We start from the raw sequence: 19217 nt of genomic DNA, 5'->3' as shown, positions 1-19217 counted from the left end.
GGAGAGATCACTTTGGAGCTGCTTTTGAGTTGGATTGATGGGATAGCCAAGGCAGGTCTGAGAGGAGCAGGTATCACCCGCCTCACGTTGCATCTGCAAACGCACCTCATCACCTACCCTTTTATTGCTGTATTTGTTTGGTTTAACTTCCATTCAAGCAAACGTTTTTTCATATGAAAGCCAAGACGTTTTGTATTTCGATTCCAGTCCTGCCATTATTATAAGTAATAGTTTATGACTAGGCAGATCATAAGACGGAGGGCAGGAAGGGTTGCATCATTGCTTAGTTCTCATGGCCCTTTCTTACATGCCCAGGGAAATGTTGAATCCCACTTTGGGGTCAGGAAGCAATTTTCTCCAGGCCAGTTTGACCAGGGATCCTGGAGGGGTTTTTTCCATCTTCTGGTCATGGAGCAGGGGTCACGGGGGTATTGGGGGGGGAGGCATTTGTTGTGAATTCCCTGCATTGTGCAGGAGGTTGGACTAGATGACCCTGGAGGTACCTTCCAATCCTATGATTCCATGACAACACATAAGAGTTTAATTTAGGCTCATGTAAGGTTTGGGTAGTGGCCTGGATGGTCCAGACTAGCCCGAGATTGTGAGAGCTCAGAAGCAGGGGTTGGCCCTGGTTAGTACTTGGATGGGAGACCACGGAGGGAGGCAGTGGCAGACCATCTCTGTTCCGTTTAATTTAGGCTCATGTAAGGTTTGGGTAGTGGCCTGGATGGTCCAGACTAGCCCGAGATTTAATGAGAAGCTAAGCAGGGGTTGGCCCTGGTTAGTACTTGGATGGGAGGCCACGGAGGGAGGCAGTGGCAGACCATCTCTGTTCCTCTTTGGCCTTGGAAACCCCATTGAAGGTTCACCATAAATCAGCTGTAACTTGATGGGATTTCATTAGTATTATTACAGTCTGGGGATAAGCCATTATTCTCTGTCTTTATAACGGCCGCAATAAAGTGTGTTTTGAATTTTTAACCATTATTAGACTGTTTACATGAACCCTGCTACTGATTTGGTCTACTAGTCAATTAAACCATTTTAAGCTCTTCATGCAGATGAAGATCTCTCCCTTTATTCATTAGTTTATTTACATTATTTATTGTCTCCCCGAGACTCATTAACTACATAGGACTGAAGGGTACACTGCATTGCCAGCTTGCAGACATAAAGCAAATATGACCTCTTGAGCTGTAGTCCTGTCTACCCATATAAATCCTGTTGGATTCAGCGTGACTTTACTTCTGCAGCAAGACGCTTTGGATTGAACCTCAGGAAATGAGCCAAAGTTAACAGATATTTTGCATTTTAGGATAAAATCACCCTGAGATAAAAACTACTCCAGTTTTGTCAAGGGCAAAAGGAAAGAGAGACAGCTTTGTGTTAGTGGTTAAAACAGTGATAGCGGTTCAGGAGCAACGTGCGGCTCTTCACCGTGCCATCTTCTCACAATACAAGAACTCGTGGGCACTCCATGAAATTGCTGAGCAGTTGGGTTAGAACGGATAAAAGGAAGTACTTCTTCACCCAAAGAGTGATTCACACATGGAATTCACTGCCACAGGAGGCGGTGGCGGCTACAAGCATGGACGGCTTCAAAAGGGAATTGGATAAACAGATGAAGCAGAGGTCCATCAGTGGCTATTAGCCACAAGGTATAGATAGGGGTTCTGGGGCAAGTGATGCTCTGTCTTCTTGGTGCTTGGGGGGGCCAACAGTGGGAGGGCTTCTAATGTCCTGGGCCCACTGCTGGACCTCCTGATGGCACCTGCTATTTTTGGCCACTGTGTGACAGAGTGTTGGACTGGATGGGCCTTTGGCCTGATCCAACATTGGCATCTCTTATGTTCTTATGTTCTTATGTCACTGTTCTGAGCACTTTCCCCCTATCTGGCACCTGCCTCAAGTTTCAGGGAAGTGGGCAACCTCTCGCCCCATGGGGCTTGAGGTTGGCAGGTGGTCTCCATCTTGAAACAGCTGCTGCCGGAAGAACGGGTAAGCTACAAGCCTTCCTGAGGCAATCGCCTCATGTGAGGGGTAGATGTAAACGTGGCTATTTTGATTTATGGTAATTGAGAATGTGCCTCTCTGTGAGCCATGGAGTGAGTTACAGTGTTGGATTAGGAGCCCTGGGAGACTGCCATGGAAGCTCGTTTGGGCCTTGGGCCAGTCACTCACTCCCAGGCAAACATACCTCACAGGGTTGTTGTGAAGGTAAAATGGAGGATGGGAGATGAACGTATGCCACCTTGAGCTCCTTGGAAGAAGGCCTAGATAAAAATGCACTAAATATATCTATAAAAAGGCATTCCAGTTTTCCTTCAAGATATAAGAACCACAAGAGACTGATCTTGACAGTGCTTTCCTGAAACTATCATCCATCCTATACATGGGTTCAGATCATGAATGGGGGACTTGGTGTTAGGGTTGCCTGGAAATTTTCAACGCGGAGCCTGAGGAGTACGGGGTTGAGGGGGGACTTCAATGGGATATAATGCCACAGAGTCCAACTTCCAAAGCCACCACTTTCTCCAGGTGAACTGATCTGTGTCACCCGGAGATCAGTTGTAATAGCAGGTGATCTCCAGCCACCACCTGGAGGCTGGCAACCCTGTATGGTGTTGATTGGGCCACAGGTGGAACCTGCTCTGTACAAAACAGACACATTCCATTAACTCACGCATGACCCTCGTAAGGTAAAATCATTTGGAAGAAATAAGACGTACAGGTCTCCATAGCATAGCCGCCCCTTTCTGTGTAGCCAGGAAGAGAATGAAACCTGAGCTAACATTGATGTAAGAAGTAATTATAACATCTGCCTAGCCATCAAGCAATAGATATGCATAGCTGAATCCTCCCCATTGTGTCCTGGTCACATTTAAAATCTGGGTAATCTGTAACTGTACCTCCCTCTCCCAATAAGGAAAATAATAAAAGACATTATTCTAAAAACAGAGGAACGATATATTGTCCAAAATACTTTTCTTCAGCAGGATGGAAAATCTCTGACATCTGTTAGGCAAAAGTGAGATACTTCCTTCTTTTCTGTTATTTCTGATGGATCATAAGTCATCTAATGCAAAGCTGGTTGCTTGCTTAAGAGTTTAAGACAGTCAACTCATGTTTTATCAGTGGGATCCAGTTCTAGGAGATGGGCTCTTTATAAGTGGGAAATGGGAACCCCTCTCCAACTTCTGCAATGAGATACCCTTGGACTGCAAGGAGATCAAATCAGTCAATCCTAGAAGAAATGTAGTCATGTATGGCTGTGAGAGTTGGACTATAAGGAAGGCCGAGCGCCGAAGAATAGATTCTTTTGAACTATGGTGCTGGAGGAGACTCTTGAGAGTCCCTTGGACTGCAAGAAGAACAAATCAGTCAATCCTCAAAGAAATCAACCCTGACTGTTCCCTGGAAGGCCAGATAATGAAACTGAAGCTCAAATACTTTGGCCACCAAATGAGAAGGGAGCACTCACTGGAGAAGACCCTGATGCTGGGAAAGATTGAAGGTCAAAGAACATAGGGACGGCAAAGGATTAGATGGTCAGACAGTGTCATAGATGCAACGAACATGAAATTGAGCCAACTTCAGAGGACGGCGGAAGACAGGAAGGCCTGGCGTGATCTGGTCCATGGGGTCGCGAAGAGTCGGACTCGACTGTGCGACTGAACAACAACAACCCATCAGAGCTTAGAGATGGTGATGTCCTTCCAGCTGTGGAAACAAGGTGGGCAGACAGACAGAAGAATGCATTCTGAAAGTTAGTAGGAAGGACAACTGTGTGATGCGAGTTTTCTAGCTGCAATTTGCCAAAACCAGATGTGCAACTTTGGAAAGGCTGCCAGAGTTGATCTTTTGGGGAGCTGCAACCTGCTGTAGGAGTGTCTGTTTGCTTCCACTATGCTCTGCTTCTGTAATCCTTTATTTGTTTACCTATGACTTGCTTCATTAAAAGACTTCTGTTCTGCCCTTCTGTAAGATATGTTCCAATCAGCCCGTAGGATGTAAAACAATAATACAATGCAATAAGCGTTGCCTTGCCTACAGCTGTAAAGAGAGAAGCCATAATAAGAACACCGCCTCTCCAAAGGTGCACTTAAATATAATAAAACCACAAAACACCATTCAAATCAGTATTTACTTTTATAGCCAAAGCAAGTAGTATGAAGGCCCTGTAAGATTCCACTCCATTCTCATCCAGAGGGTGCTGAACCCAGTAGCATTATCTCTGTAACATTTTACCGCTTGCAAGTGGGGGAAGGACATAGCCATAGTTTGTATTTTATGAACTATTAAATCATGCAGTGTTTTCTCCTGTATGCCCACTTCAGTTTGTTATCTATAAATCCAAAGGGAGTTTTAATACATCTAATAAAATGTGTAGAGTTGTTAATATACGTGCTTGTCGTTGACGCCTCCTTCCTCACACTGAGCATTACAGCTATGAAATTCGTGTTTTCGTTTCCCCCTTTCCCCCCTACATATAGTGTATCTACTTCAAAGAGGGAGAGATATTTTGAAACCTAGGAGTCTTCAGAATGTCGTACAGAAAAGAACTAGAGAAATACCAGGATCTGGATGAAGATCGGATCCTGGCAGCGCTGACTGAAGAAGAAATCAAGATGTTAGAGGAAGAAATGGTAGAGCTCGATCCAGATGTAAGTGCTTTTTGGGATACCTTCTGGAGTGTGAAAAAGTTCTGTCGGTGGCATTTAAGTGATGTAGCTGAGTGGAACCTCCATGGTCAGAGGTAGTATAGAGTAGTAAATGCTGGAAACAAAGAACAGAACCATCACTTCGTGCTGTGCTTGAGAGCTTCCACAGGCATCAGACTGGATGTTTGGATCTGATGTCACAGCAAATCCTGAACCACAGACTTTAGAAGCCCGAGGAGGGATTCTATCTGTGCGCCATCACTTAGTTCTGGCCAGAAGAGGGAACGAACCAGACCAACAGCAAAGCTTGGCAGTGACTATGCAGGTCATGTGGTTCTACTTATTTATTTATTAATTTGGAAGATTCATATGCGGTCTTTCAGCCCAGTCAGGCAGCTAACAACTAAAACCGCTGCAGTACAAAAACACTTGAAGCAAAAAATAAATCTTGTAAGCCGAGCTTGCTCAGTTGATCTCAGAAACAAGGAATTGGTTGCTACCATTTCCCTCTGACTTTGGGGGGGGGTCAGTTTCCACAAGACAGAGTTTACAGGGTGGAAATCCTGGGTGCATCCTGTGAACTCTGTCAAAGTCATATGTACCTTGCATGTTCTCCTCTGTTCCTCACATGCCCTGTTGCCACTCCAGGAGAGACCACAGCAGTATGTGGAAGGAGCTTTAGCCCCCACCAGTGTTCCCCCTAAGCTGAGTTAGTGTGAGCTAGCTCACAGTTTTTTAGCCCCCGGCTCACACATTTTTGTCTTTGCTCAGAAAGGATGGCTCCAGAGCAGACTAATTTATGCAGCAGCCAAATCGCTCGCTCACAACTTTAATGCCAGTGGCTCACAAAGCAGAATTTTTGCTCACAAGACTCCACACCTTAGAGGGAGTATTGGCCCCCCCACCTGCAGGGGTGTTAAACATAAGGCCCGGGGGCCGGATGCGGCCCGTGAGCAACTGATGCAAGGGAGGGAGTGCTGAGGGGAGTGGGCAGAGCCACTCCATTATGGCTTTAGTACAGCAGAACAACCTCGCCTGCAGCAGTCAAGCATCGTGGGAGCATCTGCCCAGCACTGCACTGCTGCCTTTCCGGTCTGCCTCTGTGAGCTTTCCTCTCCACCCCCCTTGCGGTGAGGACACACCAATTCGGAGCTTACCAGGTGCTGTCCTTTATACAGTTTCTATCTCCAGTACCTGGCATTATGCTTTATGGCACACATGGCCCAGCCCGACAAAGAGACATTTATGTCAGATCCGGCCCTCATAACAAATGAGTTTGACACCTCTGCACTACACCTTGTTATCCCAAACAGAATCAGTCCAGGGAAGGAGCTGTTTGACCCACTGCCTCTCAAATCTATGGAAATCGATCTCTCTTCTCTACCTTGCCTTCACACTTGCAGTCTCACCCCCCACAGTTGTACACAAGCTGGTTCTAGTTAGATGCTTTTGGAAATAGAATGTCCCCCCTCCCCTCTCTGTGTGGGATTAGGCTGAAGGCCGTGGCAAAAAGAGCGGTATCATAAAAGGAAAGGAAGGAAATGTTGTTGTTTTTTGTCTTAGTTGCCATCTTGTTCTGATTGTTTTAAATTTGAGTTTTAATTAGAAGTTTATTCCTATTTTATTGTAAACTAGTCGCAAGGCCCGTTGCGGAAAGAGATGCAACGAGCCCTAGAGAGGCTGACAGAGGCGGCCCCCTGGATGCCCTGGTGAAGGAGAGTGCTGTGGCTCCCGGGCTGTGAGGGATGCAGCTACCAGGCGGTAGAGTGGCAGTGAAGAAGGGAGTCATGGCAAGGCCCGCAGGAGAGGCAGCCGCCGCGGGTGCGGTGATGGAGGCGGCCCCCTAGACGCCCTGGCGAAGGAGAGGGCTGTGGCTCCCGGGCTGTGAGGGACGCAGCTACCAGGCGGTGGAGTGGCAGCGAAGAAGAGAGTCATGGTGGGGCCCGTGGGAGAGGCAGCCACCGTGGGTGCGGTGGGGCCGTGATCCGTTGCTGGGCATGGAGGGCGAGCAAGCCGCTGCCTCTTTGCCACTGCGGCCCCCTGGTGGTGGAGCGGGGATGAGCGAGGGAGCCGTTCTCGGTCGTGCGGGCCGAGCAAGGCAGTGTGGCCTCCTGGCGCCAGCGGCAGGATTCCTTGGGCTCACAGGCTGAGGGAGGGTGCGGCACGGGTGGCTGCTCCCGGGCTGCATGGCTCACTGCCTCCCAGCATGTGCCCGAGATGGTGACGGAGCGGCGGCGAGCGAGGGAGTCGTTCTCGGGTGAGCAAGGGCGCAGCGCTGCTGTGGCATCACCATTATGGGGCTCGGTCTCCAGACTGTCCGCCCGCCAGACCATCCTGGCTGCCCAGCGGCTCTCATCACACTGTGGGCAAGAGGCAGGGCAGGATGAAGGCAACGCAGCCAGTGGGCAGGGACATCTTTCTGACTGGCAGTTGAAGAAGTGAAAGGCTGTGGGGGCGTGTGGAACGTTGAGACAAGAGGGACACAAACAGCGCTTTATAATAAGGAGAGATTTTTATATGTTGTGAGCCGCCCTGAACCCACTTGTAGGATAGGGCAGGATATAAGCTTAAATAAATAAATAAATGGAATGCTTGACATTTGTATTCTTACAGATACGGGCTCAAACCAGATGAGATAATGGAAGATCTCCCATGCAGTTTTCTACAATAAATAAATAGTTGCAGGGGGGGGGGGGGTGATGAGTCAGATTCAGGATGTGAAAAGCAAGAGAGTTCAATCCATTCTCACCCTACTATTGCCCCCATTCAAATGGACCTCCAGAGCTGTTGTTTGTCCCCCAGTGAGGCAAGTAACAGTGTTGGGGAAGCGCACATGAGGTCAAGAAAATGGCGCGGAAGGCAAGATAATTCCACTGAGGGGGCCATGGTAGACTGTTGTAGCAAAGCAAAACAGAAATCCACTGGTATTTCCCCCCCCCCCATGAGCCTTCATGAAATCAGAATCGACTTCCTCAGATTCCGTGGGAAGGAAGAAAATAATTTTCCTAATTTTTACAGAAAATCACAGAAGAGGAGGGAGAAGGAGAGAAGAGTGGGAAAAGAGTTAATACACGAACCTGCCCTGTGGCACCAGCACAGACTGGAGCTTCTCCGTTCCTATTTTGGTCAAACACACTGAGCCATGGGCTGCCAGTTTCTGGTGCTACAGGCCAGGTAGAGAGAAGCTGGTTGTAGTAAAGAAAGGGATTATCTAAGGCGGCGGTTCCCAAACTTTTCGGTACAGTGACCCACAAGGCCAAATTTACTTGTTATGGTGACTCATCCAATGCTGGCCCAAGGGTTTTTGGCACCCTAGGGAGGAACTTCAGCATTCCATTTTCTGCCCCAGCTGGCCTGCCAACATACACAGCCTTTGCATAGGGAGATTACATTCCAGCCTTTGACCATCCTCTCCTTCTCCATTACTCCCAGTTTGGTGTAGTGGTTAGGAGCCTGGGCTATAAGCTGGGAGAACTGGGTTTGATTCCCCACTCCTCCACATGCAGCTGCTGGAGTGACCTTGGGTCCGTCACTGTTCTCTCAGAGCTGTTCTCTCAAGAGCAGTTCTCAAAGAGCTCTCTCAGCCCCACCTACCTCACAGGGTGTCTGTTGTGGGGAGGGGAAGGGAAAGGAGATTGTAAGCCGCTCTGAGACTCCGAGTGAAGGGCCGGGAATAAATCCAATCTCTTCTTCTTCTCCCCTGTAATCCCCCCTAAAAGTCTAAGAAACTCATTCCACTAACCATCAGGATACTTTTTACTTCATCAACATGTATAGGTAGTGAAGAAAAATACCATCTAATGTACAACATGGAAGATACTGTTTCCAGGATCAGATCTTTGTTTCCGGAAGAGGTCATTTTGGGGGGGATCGGAAGAGTCAGGGGCAGCCAATAGGGAAGGCTGGTCCGCAACCCACACGCAGAGGCTTCACAACCCACTTTCGGGTCCCGACTCACAGGTTGTGAAACACTGTAAAATGATTTGCTTGAGAAAAGATCCCCACCTGATTTGTTTTCTCTGGGCAAGTATTCTGGATTCATGGAGCGACTGCAGATCACCTGGATGGGCAGAAAAACAGATACGATCGGCATGGCAGTAGAGCAGTGGGACAAAATGAGCTGGTGACCGTGGCGCCTTTTCTTTGTGTTCTCCTCCCCAATCTAGAATGCGTTGTTGCCTGCAGGAATGAGACAGAGAGACCAGACCAAGAAAACACCCACCGGCCCATTTAAAAGGGACGACCTTCTGGCGCACTTGGAGAAGCAGGCCACCAGTACCAAAGACCGAGAGGATCTGGTTCCTTTCACAGGAGAGAAAAGAGGTATGCCAAGTGGGTTTCTTGCATTTGTGTTTTTTGAGAAGTGTGTTCAGAAGAGTGTAGCCAGGGGTTGCCAACTGCAGGCTGGGAAATACCTGGTGATTTGGGGTGGGGGTGGAGGGGTTGGAGCCTGAGGAGGGGGGGATTTGGGGAATTGAGGGACTTCAGTCAGGTATAATGCCACAGAGTCCACCTTCTAAAGCGGCCATTTTCTCCAGCTGAACTGATCCCTGTTACCTGGAGATCTCCAGCCACTGCCTGGAGGTTGCCACCCTCAGCTTTCTAGCCCTAACTCTGAACGGATGAAGGTCACGTTGAGAGTCGGGTTTCTTTTGCATGGGTGTGTCCTCTCCAAAGAAGGAGATCTCCAACAAGGAAGAATATGGTGGTGCACCTTAGAGGCATGAAATCCATAGAGGAAAATATATACCTAAAAGCCTCTCCCTGGAGTTTTCTTGCATGGAAGGGACCATGGCTCAGTGGTAGAGCATCTGCTCGGCGTGCAGAAGGTCCCAGGTTCAGTCCCTGGCATCTCCAGTTAAAAGGATCATATAATAGGTGATGTGAAAGACCTCAGCCTGGGACCCTGGATAGACACTGCCAGTTTGAGTAGACAGTACTGACCCTGAGAGATTGATGTTGTGGTTCAGTATAATGCAGGTTCGCGTGGCTAAGAAAATGGAGGTCAAGACATGGCCGTTCCAATGAAGGATACAATCAGGGACATGGGTGAAGGGCAGCAGAAGGTACCTCTCTATGCAGAGATGTTCAGATGACATGGGAAGAGGGTTCCATTTAACCCAAATCCCAGTGATGTCATCCCTTCCAGGAACATTCTGGACTTTTCTTGCATACAAATGAATGGCTGCCATTCGTTTCTATGGGTGGAAACCAATGCTCCCTCTGAGCTGTGGTCTTGTGAGCAAAAATCCTACTTTGTGAGCTACTGGCATTAAAGCTGTGAGCGAGCGATTTGGCTCCTGCGTAAATCAGTTTGCTCTGGAGCCATACTTTCTTGAGCTAAGACAAAAATGTGTGAGCCAGAGGCTAAAAAAAATGTGACCTAGCTCACACTAACTCGGCTTAGAGGGAACACTGGTGGAAACCTAATCTCTCATCTTAGATGGCCATCTGACAGCAATGCTGATTCTGTGAATTTAGGCAGATCATGAGAAGGAGAGCAGGAAGGGTTGCATCAGTATTTAGTTCTCGTGGCCCTTTCTTACACACCCAGGGAAATGCTGATTGCCACTGTGGCCAGGAATCTTCTGGGCATGGAACAGGAGTCACTGTGTGTGTGTGTGTGGGAGGTATTTGTGAATTTCCTGCATTGTGCAGGGGGTTGGACTAGATGACCCTGGAGGTTCCTTCCAACTGTATGATTCTGTGACACTGAATGATCTGATCAAAAGGACAGAGGATTCATTGTGGAGTAAAATGCATGTTTTTGTGCAGAGACCCATTGTGTGTGCATATGTATGGGCTAGGCTGTACCTTGCAATAGACAATCCTTTCCCCCTTCCCCACCACCCATGTTATAATTTGGAATAGCCAGGAGATCTCAAGCTGTAGCTCTCTTTTTGGCACCACTAGGTGGTGAGCTATGTTTATTTTTAGGCTGAGAGTGCAGTGACTTGCCTAAGGTCACCCAGCTAGCTTCAAGTGGGGAATCAAACCCAATTTCTCCAGATAAGAATCCACCACTCTTAACCACTACGCCAAAGTGGCCCAAACAGGCATTTAACAAACTGGAATGCTGAACAGTGTTGTTTGGCTTTTTGTTTCTGCTTATAAAGTGGCTGGCTCCGCCTCCTGGGGCAGGCATTTGTGTCAGCCGTTTTGCTTTAACATTTAAGAAAATTTGTTTCTGCAGTCCTTAAGAAGCAGGAACTTTGTTTCAGAAGCAAAACGGAGCGCCTCACTGCACTCTGTAGATTACGCACAAAGGGGGCAATCTGCCAAGAAACTCTCCAAGCCCCACTGAAACAAGGGAGACGTCATTCATTTCAACAGCATTTGTGCAAAAGGAATTCCCAGTGGATTGTGTTTTGGGGGAGTTCATGCTGTTCTTTGATGTAGGCAAATATTTTCAGTGTAGGAATGTAGAAGGTATATAGCCGTGACTCAAGAACCCAACGAAAGTCAGATGTGTGATGCTGGTGTTCACTTGCAAGACAAATCTTAATGTTCATGGCTGTTCTTCTAGATTCTAGATACTGTCAGTCCCAGCAGAAGAAAGACTATCTGGAATCTAGAGCAAGGTGCTCAGCCTTTTTGAGCTTGTGTGCACTTTTGGAATTCTGACATACCCAGGAGGTGGAGCCAGCCACAAAACAGCGGCCACAAAGCCACAAAACAGTGGCCACAGCTTATCTTCAGTTACACCATGAGGATTCTTGTGTTGTGGTGGCAATTTTTTTTTTTTTTTTAATCTGCACAGTTGATCAGATCTCCAAAGGCTGACCAGAAGTCTTACTGGGCAACTCTCTCTACCTCTCCGGTGCAATGTGCTCTGACTCACAAAAAGTTAGGGTGGAATAAATTTTGTTAGTCTTTAAAGTGTTGCGGCACTTGTATTTAATTCTAGAGTATCAGATGCTGGAGAAGAATTATGGGGCGGAGGGAAGAGACCTGTGACCTTCAGTATCTATTTGTGAGCTTCTTAGAGGCATCTGGCTGCATTTGTGGTCTAATCCAACAGGAGTTGTTTATTCTTACATTCTCTTTTTTCTGTTGTTCTGATAGCCACTGTGGTGTAGTGGTTCAAACATTGGACTAGGGTCTGGGATAGCCAGGTTCAAATCCCCACAGAAGTTCCCTGGGTACTCTTGGACCTGTCATGTGCTCTCAACCTAACCTACCCCACAAGGTTGTTGTAAGGATAAAATGGAGGAGAGCTATGTAAGCCACTTTGGATCCCCGTTTGGGGGAAAGGAGGAGTATAAATGAAAAAATAAATAAAAACTTCAAAGTATAACCTTAATCGGTGCTTTGACAGCCATTCCATTTAGAAGTAAGCCAGGCCCAAAGAGCAGTGGTTACATTGCTAAGTCCTTTTTCACTATATATTTTCAGTCAAAATGGACAAAACATTTGTTGCTCCATGGAGACCCCTTGTTCTAAAAAACATCTCTAAAACCAAACCGTTATTCTACAAGTGCCGTGACTGCATTTTTTTTAGAGTGTGTTTTTGATAAAGTGCTTCACCCGCTTCTCCCATACATGTTTCAGTAATTTTGAAGGGAATTCAGAGAGGCTGTTTTGGGTTTCATCTTGAGAGTGAGAGAGTCCAGAATGCAGTTGCTTCTCTGTGAGGGCTAAATTTAGCCACGCTCAACCTTCAGGCTGCTTTCTGGACTGCATGGCCTTTGTTCGGCTTTTTGTTCTGAGTTGCACAGGCTGAGAGGACAGAAATAGCCCCCCATGTCACATTCCATGCCCAGAGCTATGAGTATGCTATCTCGTTCACAGGCCTCTTCTGGATTGTTTTCTGAAGAGACGCCTCATGTTTTTTCTCTCTCTTCATAACACGGCTTGCGTTGTCACTCTTTCACTTCCAGTCCTTCAGACTCCAGTGAACTCTTCAAAATAACCCTCTGGTTTAAACCATAAAGAAAATAAATATATTTATTCTCCTCATGGGGGAAAAGCATTCAGAAAAATGTAACCTGTTCTTCCCCCAAGTGGTGACAATTCATAGTTCAAGTCATCTTTTACCATTGATGGGGTTGACGCTTTAAATATAGAGCTCGTGTTTTAATTTGAAAATTTCACTAAAAGGGCATTGAGATCAGTCAGATGAAAAAAGATGGGAACACTTTTTTAATCTACCCGCAAGGTGATGGGAGTTTATATAACCCCAGCATGGGGTGGGGGGAAAACCTTTCCAATGCTGTGACAACAGCATGTTGATGTGGTAGTTAAGAAGGTCTTGACTACTTTGGTATTTTTTCCTCAGACCCATAAGAAGTTTTGAGTTGAAGGAAACTATGTGTGCGTAAAGAAAGGGTTTCCTGTGAGATCCCATAGGGATAAACATCCTGGTATAGTTGTGTCCTTACTAACACAATAATTAATATATTTTCATATTTTTGACATCTAATTGCAGCCATTGTCCAATCTATCTTTGTGCTTTTGTGTTCTCAAACTTTATGTTAATTGAGGGCTGTTATTCCCCAGTATCCCATAAATGCTCTGTGTGAGCATAGAAGAGCTTTAGTTCTTTAATTCATTCAATCATTTTTGATATGGTTAAATAAGGGCCGAATATTTGTCAGTCACGTCAGTACCTTCACATTAATTGGACAGAGTACTGAAGGGCGGGAGCAGACTTGCCTCTTACGGTGCTCTTGAGCATCATGTGACCTGTGCATGTATTCTCCCTCATATCCTTCAATGTCTCTGGCTAGAAGCCTTTAAGTAAAAAAACTGGAAACTCAAAATTTAGATAAGAAGCCCAGAATATCACTGAAGGGCCCATTCCCCCTCTGCTGCATAATGGTTGTGATAGAAACCAGTGACTGACAATGGAAGCATTGATGAGATGCTACAGAGGAGGAGGGATTCTGCCATTTGGGGTCCACAGATGCAATAGAAAAAGAAGTCAAAACACATTCTTCAGTTACAGAATAAGCCTGGCTTCCTCCAAGCTTTGCAGCAAAAGTGACAGATGCACATACCAGTAAATCCAGTGCTGGTTGGGCGGTCAATCTTGCCTCCCTTCTCCTGATTTCTTCCCATCAGCTGTCTGCCTTTCCTCCAAAATGTTTCTAAAAGCACCACACGAACATTTGTGCGTTTATCAGATTACCCCCTTGTTTGTCACCTTAATGGGAAAAGGGAGAAATTGCAAACTGGGGGGTGGGGGTGTGGGAAACAGTTGGCTCGGGGACATCATGGAAGACCCACCAATCAGTAGCATGCATGTGTAGCTTCTACGTCAGCCTAGCAAAACTGATATTTATCAGAGCTTGTTCTCAAAAAAAGGTACATTGAAATCAAATGCAGTGAGGATGCTTCCAAATTAGATATGCAGGGCTATTTTTGGGCAGGAACGCACAGGAACAGAGTTCCGGCTGGCTTCAGAGTTAGCCACACCCACTACAGCAAAGACCTCTGCATGCATGGCTACAGAGGGAAGGCCTGGAGACCCAGCCCGGCTACTCCGAGGCCTTCCCATGCCTTCCCTGGTCTGTCCAAGGGTCGGCTTTTTCCGGCGCGGCGCCGCCCCCCGGCGGCCCGGCCGTCGGGCAAGCCAAGGGAAGGCATGGCGTGTGTGGCCTAATATGCTAATGAGTTTCTGCTGTCGGGTGTGGCCTGTTATGCTAATGAGTTCCTGCTGGGCTTTTTCTACCAAAAAAAGCCCTGTAGGTATGTATTGAGTCTCAACTGACTTATGATGACCGCATCAAGGGGCTTTCAAGGCAAGTAAGAAGCAGAAGTGGTTTGCCACTGCCTTCCTCTGCAGAGTCTTCCTTGGTGGTTTCCCATCCAAGTACTGACTGTGCTTAGCTTCCAAGATTTGATGAGGTCAGGCTATACATCCCGTGCCGTTCCACGTTCCCAAATCAGCATCGCTGCTCTTAAAATTTGATCTCATTCTTCAGCCTTTGTCATAGGTGGCATCCAGGGGGCAGCATCAACCAATGTCTGTAAGACCTAAACAAGAGAGCGCCTAACTATCCCAAAGGTTTAAGAAAACAAAGTGTGAGTCCACACCTTTGGCACCTTTAAGACCAGCAATGTTTTATTCAAGGTATAAGTTTTTTGTGTGCAAGCACACTTCAGATACAGTGAAACAGAATTTCCTCAACCATTACAAATAGGAAGAGAAAGGGTAGGGAGGTTTAGTTGCCGGGAAGGGCCAATTAGAGTCGAGACAGAGACAGAAACAAAGTTGGAAATTACCAGTCCATACATGTAGGTAGAGGGTGAGCAGTAAATTATCATACAGCATAATGAAGATATTTAACAGATTCAAGGATCGAATAAGGATAATTTATATGGTTACCATTTGTTTGGGTTCAGTTCTGGGGGGAAAACAGTGAAGGAAATAAATATGTCAAAACTGGAGGTTGATGGAATGCTGAGAGTAATTATTTGAGATCCGTTTAACAAGACAGTGATCTCCTGGAACACAGTGGCGTTAGCGCCTACTGTTTTTTAAGACTGATCATTTCCCCCTTCCGATCCAGCAGTTAAGAAGCTGGCTCTTGGGCAGCCATATGTGTTGCTTCCTAGATGCGTATAACATGGCCATTGGTAGTTCACTAAGGAAGAGCTTCTTTGGACGGAAGAACTCTATAGAAGAAGGAGAAGGAAGAGAGTGAGTGACACTGCCATCCTTTCCCCCTCCATGCTAAGAACGAAGCACCTGGGTCGGATCTGTTGCCCAACATCCTACCCAGGATGGAAGACTTTGTAGGGAGTTGATTTCCACATCTAGGACCATCTACAGCCCTGTGCAGAGGAAGTGGTATGTCCTGTTGTGTCCATCCCACCCATGAACACATGATGAGAAGAAGAAGAGATTGGATTTATACCCCACCCTTCACTCGGAGTCTCAGAGCAGTTTACAATCTCCTTTCCCTTCCCCTCCCCACAATAGACACCCTGTGAGGTAGGTGGGGCTGAGAGAGCTCTCGAGAGAACTGCTCTTATTTATTTGTTTGTTTGTTTATTTTTCAGATTTTTTTACCCCACTCTCCCGACCGGAGCTGGCTCAGGGCAGCTTGCATAAAAGCAGATTGTTACATTAAAAACATAAGTTGCAATTAAAACAAATTATAAAATCATAGTAAAGTGCCAGTAGTTGTTGGTATTCATATGACGGTAGCAGCCAGTAGCCAGTATACAAAGTTGTGTGCAGTGTTCCCTCTCAGCTGAGCTAGTGTGAGCCAGTTCACAGCCCTTTAGCCTCCGGCTGAACAGCTCTGAAAGAACTTGTGACTGACCCAAGGTCACACCAGCAGCTGCATGTGGAGGAGTGGGGACTCACACCCGGTTCTCCCAGATTAGAGCCCGCGCTCCTAACCACTGCACCAAACTGGCTTATACTAAGTCAGACTGGTCATCCATCAAGATCAGTACTTTCTGCTTGGAATCCTACCCGCCAGGGTCTCAGGCAGAGGTATTTCCAGTCACCTACGATCTGAGCCTTTCAGCTGGATTGAACCTGGGGGCTTCTGGTGCCAAGCAGATGCTGTACCACCAAGCCATCGCCCCACCCCCTACCCCCTTTTATTTATCTCTGTGTCAGCTAAAAAAAACCCTCTGCTCTACTCTACTCTAGACCTTAGTCCGGTTGACTGAGTACTCCCACTTCCTCCGATGGTGATGGCTACTTGTGACAGATTTAGAGACCTCCTTGTTTTTGTCTCCTGTTCCTGCACATTTCATTTGCTCGCTTGGGGGCTGCTAGTATGAAGTTGTCGGCAGGAAAGAACTTCAGTCCCTAAATCAAAACAGTTGCTGTGCCTGCCACCATGGAGCTGATAATGCTTTTTCCCCCCTTGTATTTACAGGGAAAGCCTGGGTCCCCAAGCAGAAGGCTATTGATCCTGTCTTGGAGAGCGTGACTCTGGAACCAGAACTGGAGGAGGCGCTAGCAAATGCTTCCGATGCTGAGCTTTGCGACATTGCTGGTAAGAGAGAACAGTGTGCATTGATTGGTGCTTGGCAGAGGGAGGGAATTGTTATTTCACAAGGCTTCCGGTACCATACCGCGGAGAGTTTTCCCATTCTAAACCGTTGAAAACAGTGGAGTCACTCAGCATAAGACTGAAGTGCAGTCCTAAGCAGAGTTTCCACCCTTCTAAGCCCATTGACCTCCAGGGACTCAGGATGTAACTGATTTTAGGACTGCACCGTCTTGTTTACTGATGCAATTAGTTGGCCTCCCTGCACAGAAGTTGCCTTATCTGCCCTCTGCAGAATCCTGGTATTATATGAGCTTGGTGTGACTCCGGTTACCAGCAGTCCGGCTTATAGGGGGTCTGAACTGTTATATTTGATTCACCATCTTTTAACTGTTTAATAGTTTTAGCTGTTTTAAGAATGAAATGCATTACCTGGTTTTATTTGTTCACGCACTTTTGTTGTTACCCCCACCCTGAGCCCGTTTTGGGAAGGGCAGGATATAAATTTAACTAATGAATAATAAAGGAAATGTGTGGGTGAGAAGATTTAGGGTCTGTTACCAATCTCAAGGTGGGGCCTGAAGATGTCTCAGAAGGCCAGCAGATCCCCAGATTATGGAGATCAGTTCTCCCGGATGAAAGTGCCCCTTCGAAAGGTGAAGTCGATGGTACACCACGGAGTCTAGGAGAAACGGAAGTCCTAGTGTGACATCACATCCCTACTGAGCTCCCCTCCCCCCCGAAAAAAAAATCCTGCCCTCCCCAGGAACCACCCCCAGTTCTCCTGGAATTTCCCAAGACAGAGTTCGCAGCCCCAGCTGGGGAGAAAGGGAGAGGTAACCCTGCAGCCCGGTTTCAGACCCTTGACTGGGGTAGCCTTTGGGTGAAGACGGACCTGGTGCTTACAGGCCAACAGAGCTGTTTCAAAAGAGTCCCACCTGTTCCTTCAGTCCAAATACATCTCAATGTTAACTCCCATGGCACTGTTGTTGTTGTGGTTGTCTTTAACTAATCTCCTCTTTTCCTTTGGTCGCCCTCCTTGACCGAACCTGCCCAATCCTGCTTCAACTCTGTTTGGTTTTGTGTTTTTTTTTCCAGCCCGCTGTGTGTTCCTCTCATGTTCCCCTGACATCATCCATCTCTTTAGGAATCGCAGAGGGAGTGTAAGAGACCTAACGCTAGTGACCTCTTTAGCGGTGCGATCCTCCTGCATCAGGCCTGCTGGTCTGTCCTGTCCAGAATCGTGCTGCTGCTTCGCCATTTTTTATTCCACAAGAATTCTGCATTTAAAAAAAGGAGTTGTCTGAATTGCAGTGCGGGAGCTTGCAGGCCTGAATGCTGCTTGCTGATTGGGTTATATATCGTTCATCAGTCGCAGCTTGGCTGGAAAGTTCCCTTTTGAAGCATGCTTGCAGTAGGCTGGTTGTTGCTAAAATGCGGGCCAGGGCAGGGCAGTGTGCCAAAAGAAATGAACAAATGAAATATCTAAAGGCCACTTGGAGCCGAGAATATCCACCCACAAAGGAGGTTGCCTGCCGCTTCCCTGCATGATCTGCTGCTCTGACCTCTGTTCTTTCCCATCAGCCTCTGCTGATTGAGGTGGATAATTCTGCTGCAGCTGTGGACTGGGTGTGATCGAACAATCCGGTCATTCCCAGTGCAGAGGCATTGCCCATCCTTTCAGGACATTTCCTGTTGTGTCTTTGCATGAGTTACAGCTCAGAATCGGCCTTCTTTCAGTTAAGAGGTATGCCCAGGATGATAATTTGTACAGAATGATGGAATAGGCTTCTTGGATGGTCGGTAATCAAATACACCGTATAAAAGTAAACATTTGCGTGAAATATTGCTCCAGTTCTAGTGGGCCTCAGTGACTGGAAGTTTGGGAAACACTGCAGTACCTCATTACAAAAGCCCTGTTTTGCTGGTAAACAGGCTACTTTGAAATAGTCTTGTCCTGGAGTTCTGAGAAAAGCTGGCTAAGAGAACAGCAGGTTTGGTACTCTTTGAAAATTCACACCCGAGTTTCCCCTTTTCTTGAACTGATTAAGTCGTTTTCCTAAACGCTCTTCAGCCCATTCTTTCCATATGTCTAGAACAGGAGAGGCTATGAATCAACGGTAAGAGCACTGGCTTGGCGTGCAGAAGGTCCCAGGTTCAATCCCTGGCATCTCCAGCTTCAAGTACCCATTAGTAGGTGATGAGAAAGACCTCTACCTGGGACCCTGGAGAGCCGCTGCCAGTCTGAGTAGACAGGACTGAGATGGACCGATGCCATGAGGCAGTATGACCGTCTACAATTCACAACTATATGTGCTCAAAACTATAGAAGAAGAGAAGAGAAGAGATTGGATTTATATCCCGCCCTTCACTACCCAAGGGAGTCTCAGAGGGGCTTACAAACTCCTTTCCCTTCCCCTCCCCACAACAGACACCCTGTGAGGTAAAAGAAGAAGAAGAAGAGGTTGGATTTATACCCCGCCCTTCACTACCCAAGGGAGTCTCAGAGCGGCTTACAAACTCCTTTCCCTCCCCCTCCCCCCAACAGACACCCTGTGAGGTAAAAGAAGAAGAAGAAGAGATTGGATTCTACCCACGG

The 19217-nt window shown here is 47.1% G+C and overlaps 1 protein-coding gene across 1 annotated transcript in view; it reads left to right on the top strand.

Annotated features, from left to right (window-relative positions):
- Positions 1-19217, top strand: part of LOC107124720 (tropomodulin-1-like) — a gene marked incomplete at its 3' end in the record, with an annotated part of 37044 nt that overhangs the window by 11447 nt on the left and 6380 nt on the right. Inside the window, exons 2-4 of the mRNA XM_015428219.1 lie at positions 4494-4664; positions 8828-8984; positions 16505-16624. Of these exons, the coding sequence (XP_015283705.1) occupies positions 4545-4664; positions 8828-8984; positions 16505-16624 (397 nt within the window). The remainder of the gene's footprint in view (positions 1-4493; positions 4665-8827; positions 8985-16504; positions 16625-19217) is intronic.

Source organism: Gekko japonicus, unplaced genomic scaffold, assembly GCF_001447785.1.
Source record: "Gekko japonicus isolate JY-2015 unplaced genomic scaffold, Gekko_japonicus_V1.1 scaffold1907, whole genome shotgun sequence".
NCBI lineage: Eukaryota > Metazoa > Chordata > Lepidosauria > Squamata > Gekkonidae > Gekko > Gekko japonicus.
The sequence above is the reverse complement of the archived record's forward strand: the minus strand, read 5'-3'. Positions and strand labels throughout refer to the sequence as shown.